The 15,820-nt window shown below is 41.3% G+C and overlaps 1 protein-coding gene across 1 annotated transcript in view; it reads right to left on the bottom strand.

Annotated features, from left to right (window-relative positions):
* Positions 1 to 8,018, bottom strand: part of LOC109879698 (PDZ domain-containing protein GIPC1) — a 46,159-nt gene extending 38,141 nt beyond the window's left edge. Inside the window, exon 1 of the mRNA XM_031806506.1 lies at positions 7,403 to 8,018. Coding sequence (XP_031662366.1) covers positions 7,403 to 7,675 — 273 coding nt within the window. The 5' untranslated portion in view covers positions 7,676 to 8,018. The remainder of the gene's footprint in view (positions 1 to 7,402) is intronic.
* Between the last annotated feature and the right edge of the window lie 7,802 nt (positions 8,019 to 15,820).

The raw sequence follows: 15,820 nt of genomic DNA, 5'->3' as shown, positions 1-15,820 counted from the left end.
TATTCAGACCCTTTACTCAGTACTTGTTGAAGCACCTTTGGCAGTGATTACAGCATCGAGTCTTCTTGGGTATGACACTACAAGCTTGGCACACCTGTATTGTCCACACACAATCAAACAGACTCCAACCTCTCCACAATGGCCAAGACTAGAGAGCTGTGTAAGGACATCAGGGTTAAAATTGTAGACCTGCACAAGGCTGGGATGGGCTACAGGACAATAGGCAAGCAGCTTGGTGAGGAGGCAACAACTGTTATTATTAGAAAATGGAAGAAGTTCAAGATGACGGTCAATCACCCTCAGTCTGGGGCTCCATGCAAGATCTCACCTCGTGGGGCATCAATGATCATGAGGAAGGTGAGGGATCAGCCCAGAACTACACGGCAGGACCTGGTCAATGACCTGAAGAGAGCTCGGACCACAGTCTCCAAGAAAACCATTAGTAACACATTACGCCGTCATGGATAAAAATCCTGCAGTGCACACAACGTCCCCCTGCTCAAGCCAGCGCATGTCCAGGCACGTCTGAAGTTTGCCAATGACCATCTGGATGATCCAGAGGAGGAATGGGAGAAGGTCATGTGGTCTGATGAGACGACAATGGAGCTTTTTGGTCTAAACTCCACTCGCTGTGTTTGGAGGAAGAAGAAGAATGTGTACAACCCCAAGAACATCATCCCCACCGTGAAGCATGGAGGTGGAAACATCATTCTTTGGGGATGCTTTTCTGCAAAGGGGACAGGACGACTGCACCGTATTGAGGGGAGGATGGATGGGGCCATGTATCGCAAGATCTTGGCCAACAACCTCCTTCCCTCAGTAAGAGCATTGAAGATGGGTCGTGGCTGGGTCTTCCAGCATGACAACGAGCTGAAACACACAGCCAGGTCAACTAAGGAGTGGCTTCGTAAGAAGCATCTCAAGGTCCTGGAGTGGCCTAGCCAGTCTCCAGACCTGAACCCAATATAACATCTTTGGAGGGAGCTGAAAGTCTGTATTGCCCAGCGACAGCCCCGAAACCTGAAGGATCTGGAGAAGGTCTGTATGGAGGAGTGGGCCAAAATCCCTGCTGCAGTGTGTGCAAACCTGGTCAAGAACTACAGGAAACGTATGATCTCTGTAATTGTAAACAAATGTTTCTTTACCAAATATTAAGTTCTGCTTTTCTGATGTATCAAATACTTATGTCATGCAATAAAATGCAAATTAATTACTTAAAAATCATACAATGTGATTTTCTAGATTTTTGTTTTAGATTCCGTCTCTCACAGTTGAAGTGTACCTATGATAAAAATTACAGACCTCTACATGCTTTGTAAGTAAGAAACACTGCCGATTTTGCAGGTTATCAAATACTTGTTCTCCCCACGGTATGTATGTATGTATGTATGTATGTATGTATGTATGTATGTATGTATGTATGTATGTATGTATGTATGTATGTATGTATGTATGTATGTATGTATGTATGTATGTATGTATGTATGTATGTATATATATATATATAAACATTGGTTTCAACAGTATTGGGGAAAACCATCCTGTGGCTTTTTCCAAAATACCCTGGTGTACGATATATATGAAATACCGCCCAAGCCTAAGAGCAGACGCTACTAATAACAGGAGTATCATTGAACATGCTTCTAGCGACTGTGTTTTATAAAGAATGTGCAATAAGCATAAAACACAATTACATAAAGACTAGCCTGCTTGTTCTCACTCTGAGAAATAAGGTAGGTTGATGTCAACATCTGAACAAAGTGGACAGGCTAGCCTGCTTGTTCTCACTCTGAGAAATAAGGTAGGTTGATGTCAACATCTGAACAAAGTGGACAGGCTAGCCTGCTTGTTCTCACTCTGAGAAATAAGGTAGGTTGATGTCAACATCTGAACAAAGTGGACAGGCTAGCCTGCTTGTTCTCACTCTGAGAAATAAGGTAGGTTGATGTCAACATCTGAACAAAGTGGACAGGCTAGCCTGCTTGTTCTCACTCTGAGAAATAAGGTAGGTTGATGTCAACATCTGAACAAAGTGGACAGGCTAGCCTGCTGTTCAAACAGTGGGAGATGAACAGGGTGTGTTCATAACAATGCAACTGTTCAACCTTGGATCTGTTTGGTAACAAGTTGGCTAAACTTGAAATATAAAGATCAGCTGGCTACTCGCTAGCTAGTAACTAGCCAATACTAGATACATAGAGACGGCAGGTGGACAGACAGGTTGCTGGTCACGCTGCCAGAGAGCTACTCGCTAGCTAGTAACTAGCCAATACTAGATACATAGAGACGGCAGGTGGACAGACAGGATGCTGGTCACGCTGCCAGAGAGCTACTCGCTAGCTAGTAACTAGCCAATACTAGATACATAGAGACGGCAGGTGGACAGACAGGATGCTGGTCATGCTGCCAGAGAGCTACTCGAACACAAGCCCACGTGCTGAATAAGTCAATCATTATTAGTGAATGTGCGTTATGGTCATGTTAAATTTGTAACACAAATTTTTTTTGCTTTTTCACAGACAGATCAGTGATTACTGCACAAAAGCAAGTTAAACTATTTTGATAAAATGATGTAATTATTAGTGGGTCTTATGGTTGTGGAAGGTTTATATATTCAGCCTAGTTGTAACTCCGCAAGCCCTGAATCCATTAGACCATAGCTGACTGTTTGTATTTGATCTTTATTTAGGTTTTTTTAAATTAGATATCATGGAAGCACCCATAAAAGTTTGAAAGAAAATGTAGATATGATTTTTTTTAGGCCATAATGCCCAGGCCCACAAAAACCAAGGCCTAACCCTAGCCAATAGTACAGCCAGATAGGTAGATGGGTACCCAGAGACCACACACACAGTCTAACCCTAGTAGCTAGCCAATAGTACAGGTAGATACATAGAGACGGCAGGTGGACAGAGACAGGCTGCAGGTCACGCCGCCTGCCAGAGAGCCACACCTGTGGTCCTGGTAACTCACCTGTAGTAAAAAGCTCTACTGCAGCAGACTTTGACCTGTAGTCACAGGTACAGATCACCTGTGACTGGAGTAAGCCTAGCTTCTACGCTGTAAAACGTCCTCATGACAGAGCTCAGTGAGAGATGAGGACTGCTTTCTCCACGTGTCCTTCATAATCATGAGGTGATGACGTGTGTGGTAATATACAGAATCCCAGACGTCGCGGCGGTGATGAAATGCACTGAAGGTTTGTGTTTTAGGTAAGCCATGGTAATGGAGACCATGTTCACAACAAGTCTGACTTGCACGATGAGTGTTCAAGTGATTTCCTATTAGAGGTCGACCGATTAATCGGAATGGCCGATTAATTAGGGCCGATTTCAAGTTTTCATAACAATCGGAAATCAGTATTTATTGATTTTTTATACCTTTATTTAACCAGGCAAGTCAGTTAAGAACACATTCTTATTTTCAATGACGGCCTAGGAACAGTGGGTTAACTGCCTCGTTCAAGGGCAGAACGACAGATTTTCACCTTGTCGGCGCGGGGGATCCAATCTTGCAACCTTACAGTTAACGAGTCCAACGCAATAACGACCTGCCTCTCTCTCGTTGCACTCCACAAGGAGACTGCCTGTTACACGAATGCAGTAAGCCAAGGTAAGTTGCTAGCTAGCATTAATCTTATCTTATAAAAAACAAACAACCATAATCACTAGTTAACTACACATGGTTGATGATATTACTAGATATTATCTAGCGTGTCCTGCGTTGCATATAATCTGACTGAGCATACAAGTATCTGACTGAGCGGTGGTAGGCAGAAGCAGACGCGTAAACATGAATTCAAACAGCCCATTCGTGCTTTTTGCCAGCAGCTCTTCGTTGTGCGTCAAGCATTGCGCTGTTTATGACTTCAAGCCTATCAACTCCAGAGATGAGGCTGGTGTAACCGAAGTGAAATGGCTAGCTAGTTGGCGCGCGCTAATAGCGTTTCAAACGTCACTCGCTCTGAGCCTTCTAGTAGTTGTTCCCTTTGCTCTGCATGGGTAACGCTGCTTCGAAGGTGGCTGTTGTCGTTGTGTTGCTGGTTCGAGCCCAGGGAGGAGCGAGGAAAGTGACGGAAGCTATACTTTTACACTGGCAATACTAAAGTGCCTATAAGAACATCCAATAGTCAAAGGTTAATGAAATACAAATGGTATAGAGGGAAATAGTCCTATAATTCCTATAATAACTACAACCTAACACTTCATACCTGGGAATATTGAAGACTCATGTTGAAAGGAACCACATATGTTCTCATGTTCTGAGCAAGGAACTGAAACGTTAGCTTTTTTACATGGCACATATTGCACTTTTACTTTCTTCTCCAACACTTTGTTTTTGCATTATTTAAACCAAATTGAACATGTTTCATTATTTACTTGAGGCTTAATTGATTTTATTGATGTATTATATTAAGTTAAAATAAGTGTTCATTCAGTATTGTTGTAATTGTCATTATTACAAATAAATAAAAATCGTCCAATTTAATCAGTATCGGCTTTTTTGGTCCTCCAATAATCGTTATCAGCGTTGAAAAATCATAATCGGTCGACCTCTATTTCCTATACAAAGCCCTAGCTGACGTTAAGGTCGACCTCTATTTCCTATACAAAGCCCTAGCTGACGTTAAGGTCAACCTCTATTTCCTATACAAAGCCCTAGCTGACGTTACCAAACAATGAATCCCATCTGTCTTTTTTTGTCTGGCAACTTACCTTTACCGGTCTCACCAAAATAATATTTGGGTCAATACTATATTACACTTCTGCCAAGTAGTTGACAAAGTAGAAAGTTGTAGGGGTGTGGTTAGTTCTAACTCGTCTCCCTGAAGACCCATGGTCCAGGACAGAGAGGCTTTATCAGGATGGTCTTTAGGCTGTGCCCACCGGCAGGAAGTAGGGGACTTCCTTTGGGAGATTTCCAACCACCACAACACCTCCCTCCCTGCCTCTCTCTGGGAGATACAACAGATCTAGCTCCTCCCCTATCCCCAGATCATGTCAAACAGCCCCTATCCTGTAGTGAAGATATGTTTTCAACAACATGCTCTCAAACCAAGAAAGAGGAGTCATGTTCAAACACGTTGGGAGGCGGGACTTGTCTGGTTAGTCCTTGTTCCGGCCAAACGCTAGGCCACGCCCACAGACATTAGTTTCTACAATGAGTCTGGATCGGAGTACCTCCCCAGGGGAATTCTAGAATGGAAATCCATTCTAGACCTTCTGATTGGTCGCAGAAACCGATTGAGTTGTGCCAGAGCCAGGTGTGTAAAGCTGCGTTTTGAAAATGTGTAATTGGCTTTGATACTCTAATTGGTTAGGAGATGGTCCAATCGCTGATGACTTTGTTTTGTACAAAGCCCTCATTGTGGATGTCACCACAAACGACTTCCAAGTTGCTGCGGAAGAACTCACTTCGAGTCGTCGGGCGAAGTCGGGGCACGTTTGGAGAGAAATTATTATACATAATAGCAATGTCTGGCAGTAGTGATGCAACACATTGTGAAACGGTTCAGTTTCTGTTAAGGTCAAATGAAAAGACAACATTATGTTTAACTTTGTTTTTTAAAATGTTTTTAACTTTATGTTTTTTTTGTTTCCCCCAGTTTGTCCATCGGTCTGGTTTGTCTGGTTCCTGAGAATCTCTCTCTCTCGCTCTCTTGCGTCTGTCACTGTGGGATCATCTACGCTGGTGGTGTGTGTGTGTGTGTAAAACGATGGCTCCAGCTCAAATGTATCCCTGTGTGATAGCAGAGGCGGGCTGGTCGGCCAACCTATCAGGTCCAGCTCAGAAAGACAAAAGACAGACATGTCACTCACAGACTCCTTTAACAAAGACCGACAGCACAATGACTGTGGACTGAGGCCTAAATGGCACCCTATCCTCTTTTAGTGCACTACCTTTGGCCAGGGCCTATAGGGAATAGGGTGTGATTTGGGATGTTATAGCCTTGGTAGCCGAGCCTGGCAGGCTCAGGGATGAGGGCAGACAGAATGGGATGTGAACATGCACTTGTTGTTTACAGAGCCGTGGTCGTTTGAAATACACCTTTTGCACTAATGTCTGTCTGTCTGTCTGTGAGTAGAGGCCTTCATTCTCTTCAAAGAGGATGGTATTTAACCACATAAACAAAGTCCAACTAGCTCAAAGAGAATCAAGAAGGATTTTTTATGATCCAAAAACCTGTACAGTTGTCAAACTTTTCAATTGTCTTCAATGACCAGGTAAATATAGCCCCATTTATTAATGTGATTCAATGACCAGGTAAATATAGCCCCATTTTATTAATGTGATTCAATGACCAGGTAAATATAGCCCCATTTATTAATGTGATTCAATGACCAGGTAAATATAGCCCCATTTATTAATGTGATTCAATGACCAGGTAAATATAGCCCCATTTATTAATGTGATTCAATGACCAGGTAAATATAGCCCCATTTTATTAATGTGATTCAATGACCAGGTAAATATAGCCCCATTTATTAATGTGATTCAATGACCAGGTAAATATAGCCCCATTTATTAATGTGATTCAATGACCAGGTAAATATAGCCCCATTTATTAATGTGATTCAATGACCAGGTAAATATAGCCCCATTTATTAATGTGATTCAATGACCAGGTAAATATAGCCCCATTTATTAATGTGATTCAATGACCAGGTAAATATAGCCCCATTTATTAATGTGATTCAATGACCAGGTAAATATAGCCCCATTTATTAATGTGATTCAATGACCAGGTAAATATAGCCCCATTTATTAATGTGATTCAATGACCAGGTAAATATAGCCCCATTTATTAATGTGATTCAATGACCAGGTAAATATAGCCCCATTTATTAATGTGATTCAATGACCAGGTAAATATAGCCCCATTTATTAATGTGATTCAATGACCAGGTAAATATAGCCCCATTTATTAATGTGATTCAATGACCAGGTAAATATAGCCCCATTTATTAATGTGATTCAATGACCAGGTAAATATAGCCCCATTTATTAATGTGATTCAATGACCAGGTAAACCCAGATGCCCATACAGCCCAATCTATTAAAATAAGTTATTTGATTTATTTTGATGCCATTATTATTCCCTAAACTGAATAGGGACAATAGTCTCACCAAATTGCCCCAGAAACTACAGTTAAATGGAATACCTGTCAAATCATGTGAGGTCTCATGTAGCCTAGGATAAATAAGGCTTGGTTCTGACTCACTTCCACCAGGTACTGCTTATCCTCAGTCTAGTGAACGTCAAACTCAGCCTCTTTGTGCGTAGGTAAGCTGCACGGTCAGGGCGCACCTTGCGCAAAAACTTTGCCCCGTTTTGGCATTCAGAAAACCTCGTTTTTTTAAAATCTGTCTAGAACTACAAAAGTTGTTAAGAAAAACATACCTCTGGTGGACTTAAATTGAACGTATCAGCTATTTTCCCGTAGAGTTCTTTGACGTTAGTAAATCCCTCGATCCTTCCCGTGGGGCTGCCGTGGGCGAGCTGAGTGTGGAACACTAGTTTGGGCCGCAGGTTGGCAGGTGGTGGTGGGAGCCCCGCTCCGTTTACGGTCGACTTCACGGAGCTCCCAGTTGCGTGTCCACCGACCTCCTCATTCTCCACCAGGTTCGAGCTCTCTCTCGACTTGTTCTTCTTTCTCCTCAGTCCTAAAGGCATTGTGTTTTTTTGGCGTCAATAAATCGGTTTGATCGGTTGATAAATCCTTTGGTCTGTCGGTCCGGTTAGAACATTGGAGTGGCTACCAGTTGCACAAATCCTCTTTCCTTCCGCATTTACCTCGACAAAACCTCGACTGACTCTCCTTTTTCCAGGTTCGACTTTGTTCTTCGACAGTGAGTGACTCGTCAACCCAACCCCAAACTTACAAATTAAACCGCGGTGATATTCAACAGGTAGGTGGCGAACGTGCGACGCGATGTTTTCCTCGTTGTGTCTATCATACTGTATCTATCTTACTGTATCTCTCAACTCTGTCAGACAACTGCGCCTCTGTTTCAATATGCCGGGAACGCAGGCGCAGTGGGGCATGGAGATATGCGCCGTACAGGCAGGCCTGTTATACCTGTCGTCCTGCTGACTCAGGTGACCAATTTGAGTCTTCAATCTAAACAACATATGTTTCAAGAACACACATGTACACATTTTGTTCTAAAGTAGAGTACTTAAAGTTGTTACCCCCCCCCCCCCCCCTTCATATGGAGTTGATTTATTTAGGCCTATAAAGGGGCTATTGACTGGGACCAGATATTGGCTTTGGCATTTGAAACACATTGGACCATTTACTAGCCAGATTTATCTATGTTTCTTTTCTGCTGCAGCCATTCCTCCCAGCCATCTATAATGTAAAGCTCCCCTCCCCCACAAACTATCCTATTGTTTTCCCTCCACTGACTTTTTATTTGAAAACTATATGAATAAGACTGTAGCTGCCTATGTAAGGACCACGTAAACACGGAGGAATTTACAAAAACCTATGAGCCAATTAGGCAAATGGTCTGATTCAAATGTAGGCCTTCATTTAGGCATTTATCCCCACCTGCATCAGTTTGGCATTTATGATTTTATTCAGATCCCCATTAGTTGTTGGGGTCCACACAAAACACATGACTAAAGAACACAAAACACATGACTAAAGAACACAAAACACATGACTAAAGAACACAAAACACATGACTAAAGAACACAAAACACATGACTAAAGAACACAAAACACATGACTAAAGAACACTATGACTAAAGAACACTAAACACATGACTAAAGAACACTATGACTAAAGAACACTAAACACATGACTAAAGAACACTAAACACATGACTAAAGAACACTAAACACATGACTAAAGAACACAAAACACATGACTAAAGAACACTGACTAAAGAACACTAAACACATGACTAAAGAACACAAAACACATGACTAAAGAACACAAAACACATGACTAAAGAACACTATGACTAAAGAACACTAAACACATGACTAAAGAACACTATGACTAAAGAACACTATGACTAAAGAACACTAAACACATGACTAAAGAACACAAAACACATGACTAAAGAACACTAAACACTATGACAAAAGAACACTATGACTAAAGAACACTATGACTAAAGAACACTATGACTAAAGAACACTGACTAAAGAACACTATGACTAAAGAACACTATGACTAAAGAACACTAAACACATGACTAAAGAACACAAAACACATGACTAAAGAACACAAAACACATGACTAAAGAACACAAAACACATGACTAAAGAACACAAAACACATGACTAAAGAACACTATGACTAAAGAACACTAAACACATGACTAAAGAACACTATGACTAAAGAACACTAAACACATGACTAAAGAACACTAAACACATGACTAAAGAACACAATGAATAAAGAACACTATGACTAAAGAACACTGACTAAAGAACACTAAACACATGACTAAAGAACACTAAACACTATGACTAAAGAACACTATGACTAAAGAACACTATGACTAAAGAACACTAAACACATGACTAAAGAACACTAAACACTATGACTAAAGAACACTATGACTAAAGAACACTATGACTAAAGAACACTAAACACATGACTAAAGAACACAAAACACATGACTAAAGAACACTATGACTAAAGAACACTAAACACATGACTAAAGAACACTATGACTAAAGAACACTATGACTAAAGAACACTAAACACATGACTAAAGAACACTATGACTAAAGAACACTATGACTAAAGAACACTAAACACATGACTAAAGAACACTAAACACATGACTAAAGAACACTATGACTAAAGAACACTAAACACATGACTAAAGAACACTAAACACTATGACTAAAGAACACTATGACTAAAGAACACTATGACTAAAGAACACTAAACACATGACTAAAGAACACTAAACACATGACTAAAGAACACTATGACTAAAGAACACTATGACTAAAGAACACTATGACTAAAGAACACTAAACACATGACTAAAGAACACTAAACACATGACTAAAGAACACTATGACTAAAGAACACTAAACACATGACTAAAGAACACTAAACACATGACTAAAGAACACTAAACACATGACTAAAGAACACTAAACACATGACTAAAGAACACTATGACTAAAGAACACTATGACTAAAGAACACTATGACTAAAGAACACTAAACACATGACTAAAGAACACTATGACTAAGGAACACTATGACTAAAGAACACTATGACTAAAGAACACTAAACACATGACTAAAGAACACTAAACACTATGACTAAAGAACACTAAACACTATGACTAAAGAACACTATGACTAAAGAACACTATGACTAAAGAACACTATGACTAAAGAACACTATGACTAAAGAACACTATGACTAAAGAACACTAAACACATGACTAAAGAACACAAAACACATGACTAAAGAACACTAAACACTATGACTAAAGAACACTATGACTAAAGAACACTATGACTAAAGAACACTAAACACATGACTAAAGAACACTAAACACATGACTAAAGAACACAAAACACATGACTAAAGAACACAAAACACATGACTAAAGAACACAAAACACATGACTAAAGAACACTATGACTAAAGAACACTAAACACCATGACTAAAGAACACTATGACTAAAGAACACTATGACTAAAGAACACTATGACTAAAGAACACTAAACACTATGACTAAAGAACACTATGAATAAAGAACACATGACTAAAGAACACTAAACACATGACTAAAGAACACTATGACTAAAGAACACTAAACACATGACTAAAGAACACTATGACTAAAGAACACTAAACACACGACTAAAGAACACTATGACTAAAGAACACTATGAATAAAGAACACAAAACACATGACTAAAGAACACAAAACACTATGACTAAAGAACACTATGACTAAAGAACACTATGACTAAAGAACACTAAACACATGACTCGCCCTTGCTGTCTCTGCCTGGCCGGTTCCCCTCTTTCCACTGGGATTCTCTGCCTCTAACCCTATTACAGGGGCTGAGTCACTGGCTTGCTGGGGCTCTCTCATGCTGTCCCTGGAGGGGGTGCGTCACCTGAGTGGGTTGATTCACTGTTGTGGTCATCCTGTCTGGGTTGGCGCCCCCCCCCCCCCTTGGGTTGTGCCGTGGCGGAGATCTTTGTGGGCTATACTCAGCCTTGTCTCAGGATGGTAAGTTGGTGGTTGAAGATATCCCTCTAGTGGTGTGGGGGCTGTGCTTTGGCAAAGTGGGTGGGGTTATATCCTTCCTGTTTGGCCCTGTCCGGGGGTGTCCTCGGATGGGGCCACAGTGTCTCCTGACCCCTCCTGTCTCAGCCTCCAGTATTTATGCTGCAGTAGTTTATGTGTCGGGGGGCTGGGGTCAGTTTGTTATATCTGGAGTACTTCTCCTGTCCTATTCGGTGTCCTGTGTGAATCTAAGTGTGCGTTCTCTAATTCTCTCCTTCTCTCTTTCTTTCTCTCTCTCGGAGGACCTGAGCCCTAGGACCATGCCCCAGGACTACCTGACATGATGACTCCTTGCTGTCCCCAGTCCACCTGGCCATGCTGCTGTTCCAGTTTCAACTGACCTGAGCCCTAGGACCATGCCCCAGGACTACCTGACATGATGACTCCTTGCTGTCCCCAGTCTACCTGGCCATGCTGCTGCTCCAGTTTCAACTTCCACCTGACTGTGCTGCTGCTCTAGTTTCAACTGTTCTGCCTTATTATTATTCGACCATGCTGGTCATTTATGAACATTGAACATCTTGACCATGTTCTGTTATAATCTCCACCCGGCACAGCCAGAAGAGGACTGGCCACCCCACATAGCCTAGTTCCTCTCTAGGTTTCTTCCTAGGTATTGGCCTTTCTAGGGAGTTTTTCCTAGCCACCGTGCTTCTCCACCTGCATTGCTTGCTGTTTGGGGTTTTAGGCTGGGTTTCTGTACAGCACTTTGAGATATCAGCTGATGTACGAAGGGCTATATAAATAAATTTGATTTGATTTGATTTGATTTAAAGAACACTAAACACATGACTAAAGAACACTAAACACATGACTAAAGAACACTATGACTAAAGAACACTAAACACATGACTAAAGAACACTATGACTAAAGAACACTAAACACTATGACTAAAGAACACTATGACTAAAGAACACTAAACACATGACTAAAGAACACTATGACTAAAGAACACTAAACACATGACTAAAGAACACTATGAATAAAGAACACATGACTAAAGAACACTATGAATAAAGAACACATGACTAAAGAACACAATGACTAAAGAACACTATGAATAAAGAACACAATGACTAAAGAACACTATGAATAAAGAACACAATGACTAAAGAACACTATGAATAAAGAACACAATGACTAAAGAACACTATGACTAAAGAACACTAAACACATGACTAAAGAACACTATGAATAAAGAACACTATGACTAAAGAACACTAAACACATGACTAAAGAACACTAAACACATGACTAAAGAACACTATGACTAAAGAACACTAAACACATGACTAAAGAACACTAAACACATGACTAAAGAACACTATGACTAAAGAACACTAAACACATGACTAAAGAACACTATGACTAAAGAACACTAAACACATGACTAAAGAACACTATGACTAAAGAACACTATGACTAAAGAACACAATGACTAAAGAACACTATGACTAAAGAACACAATGACTAAAGAACACTATGAATAAAGAACACTATGAATAAAGAACACTATGAATAAAGAACACTATGAATAAAGAACACATGACTAAAGAACACTATGAATAAAGAACACATGACTAAAGAACACTAAACACATGACTAAAGAACACTAAACACATGACTAAAGAACACAAAACACTATGACTAAAGAACACTATGACTAAAGAACACTAAACACATGACTAAAGAACACTAAACACTATGACTAAAGAACACTATGACTAAAGAACACTAAACACATGACTAAAGAACACTATGACTAAAGAACACTATGACTAAAGAACACTATGACTAAAGAACACTATGACTAAAGAACACTATGACTAAAGAACACAAAACATGACAAAATACTGACAATAAGTTGGGTGCATTTTGGCCCATTCCTCCTGACAGAGCTGGTGTAACTGAGTCAGGTTTGTAGGCCTCCTTGCTCACACACGCTTTTTCAGTTCTGCCCACACATTTTCTATAGGATTGAGGTCAGGGCTTTGTGATGGCCACTCCAATACCTTGACTTTGTTGTCCTTAAGCCATTTTGCCACAACTTTGGAAGTATGCTTGGGGACATTGTCCATTTGGAAGACCCATTTGCGACCAAGCTTTAACTTCCTGCCTGATGTCTTGAGATGTTGCTTCAATATATCCACATCATTTTTGTTCCTCATGAAGCCATCTATTTTGTGAAGTGCACCAGTCTCTCCTGTAGCAAAGCACCCCCACAACATGATGCTGTTACGCCCGTGCTTCATGGTTGGGATGGTGTTCTTCGGCTTGCAAGCATCCCCCTTTTTCCTCCAAACATAACGATGGTCATTCTGGCCAAACAGTTCTTTTTTTGTTTCATCAGACCAGAGGAAATTTGTCCAAAAAGTACAATCTTTGTCCCCATATGCAGTTGCAAACCATAGTCTGTCTTTTTTATGGTGGTTTGGTAGCAGTGGCTTCTTCCTTGCTGAGCGGCCTTTCAGGTTGTGTCAATATAGGACTCGTTTTACTGTGGATATAGATACGTTTGTACCTGTTTCCTCCAGCATCTTCACAAGATCCTTTGCTGCTGTTCTGGGATTGATTTGCACTTTTCACACCAAAGTACGTTCATCTCTAGGAGACAGAACGAGTCTCCTTCCTGAGCGGTGTGATAGCTGCCCGGTCCCATGGAGTTTATACTTGCATATTATTGTTTGGACAGATGAACGTGGTACCTTCAGGTGTTTGGAAATTGCTCCCAAGGATGAACCAGACTTGTGGAAGTCTGCAATTATTTTTCAGAGGTCTTGGTTGATTTGCTTTGATTTTCCCATGATGTCAAGCAAAGAGGCACTGAGTTTGAAGGTAGACATTGAAATACACAATTACACCTCCAAATGACTCAAATGATGTCAATTAGCCTATCAGAAGCTTCTAAAGCCATGACATCATTTTCTGGAATTTTCCAAGCTGTTTAAAGGCACAGTCAACTTACTGTATGTAAACTTCTGACCCACTAGAATTGTGATACAGTGAATTATAAATGAAGTCATCTGTCTGTAAACAATTGTTGGAAAAATGACATGCAAAAGGTAGATGTCCTAACCGACTTGCCAAAACTATAGTTTGGTTGAAAACTAGTTTTAATGACTCCAACCTTAGTGTATGTAAACTAGTTTTAATGACTCCAACCTAGTGTATGTAAACTTCCGACTTCAACTGTGTGTGTGTCATTCAGAGGGTGAATGGAAAAGACAAAAAATGTATCTGCCTTCGAACGGGGTAGTAGGTGCCAGGCGTATCGGTTTGTGTGAAGAACTGCAACGCTGCTGGGTTTTTCACCTCAACAGTTTCTAATCCGGATCAACTCTGGGAAGCATTGGAGATGGGCCAGCATCCCTGTGGAGCACTATCTTGTCTCATCGCTACAACTCCCGTACGGGCTCGGGAGAGACGAAGGAGGAAAGTCATGCGTCCTCCGATACACAACCCAACCAAGCCGCACTGCTTCTTAACACAGCGTGCATCCAACCCGGAAGCCAGCCGCACCAATGCGCCGGAGGAAACACCGTGCACCTGGCCACCTTGGTTAGCACACACTGCGCCCAGCTCGCCACAGGAGTTGCTGGTGCGCGATGAGACAAGGACACCCCTACCGACCAAGCCCTCCCTAACCCGGGCGACGCTAGGCCAATTGTGCATCGCCCCACGGACGGTCACGGCCGGTTACGACAGAGCCTGGGCGCGAACCCAGGGACTCTGATGGCACAGCTGGCGCTGCAGTACAGCCCTTAACCACTGCGCCACCCGGGAGGCCCTAGAATTACTTTCATTTTTAATGCGTTTGAGCCAATCAGTTGTGTTGTGACAAAGTAGGGGTGATATACAGAAGATAGCCCTATTTGGTAAAAGAACAAGTCCATATTATGGCAAGAACAGCTCAAATAAACAAAGAGAAACGACAGTCCATCATTACTTTTAGAAATGAAGGTCAGTCAATCCGGAAAATGTCAATAACTTTGAAAGTTTCAAGTGCAGTCGCAAAAACCATCAAGCGCTAGGATGAAACTGGAAAGGAAGCCCCAGAGTTACCTCTGCTGCAGAGGATAAGTTCATTAGAGTTACCTGGCTCTCATGAGGACCACCACAGGAAAGGAAGCCCCAGAGTTACCTCTGCTGCAGAGGATAAGTTCATTAGAGTTACCTGGCTCTCATGAGGACCACCACAGGAAAGGAAGCCCCAGAGTTACCTCTGCTGCAGAGGATAAGTTCATTAGGAGTTACCAGCCTCAGAAATTGCAGCCCAGACACATCTCAACATCAACTGTTCAGAAGAGACTGTGTGATTTAGGCCTTCATAGTCAAATTACTGCAAAGAAACCACTTCTAAAGGACACCAATAATAATAATAACACAACTGAACAGTTGTCCAGGTGCGACAAAACTAGGGCCTGTAGGACCTGCCTTGTTGATAGTGCTGTTTAGAAGGCAGAGCAGAACCTTATTATGGACAGACTTCTCCCCATTTTAGCTACAGTTGTATCAATATGTTTTGAC

This window comes from Oncorhynchus kisutch, linkage group LG27 (genome assembly GCF_002021735.2).
Source record: "Oncorhynchus kisutch isolate 150728-3 linkage group LG27, Okis_V2, whole genome shotgun sequence".
Lineage (NCBI taxonomy): Eukaryota > Metazoa > Chordata > Actinopteri > Salmoniformes > Salmonidae > Oncorhynchus > Oncorhynchus kisutch.
This window is presented reverse-complemented; position numbering and strand designations above follow the sequence as displayed.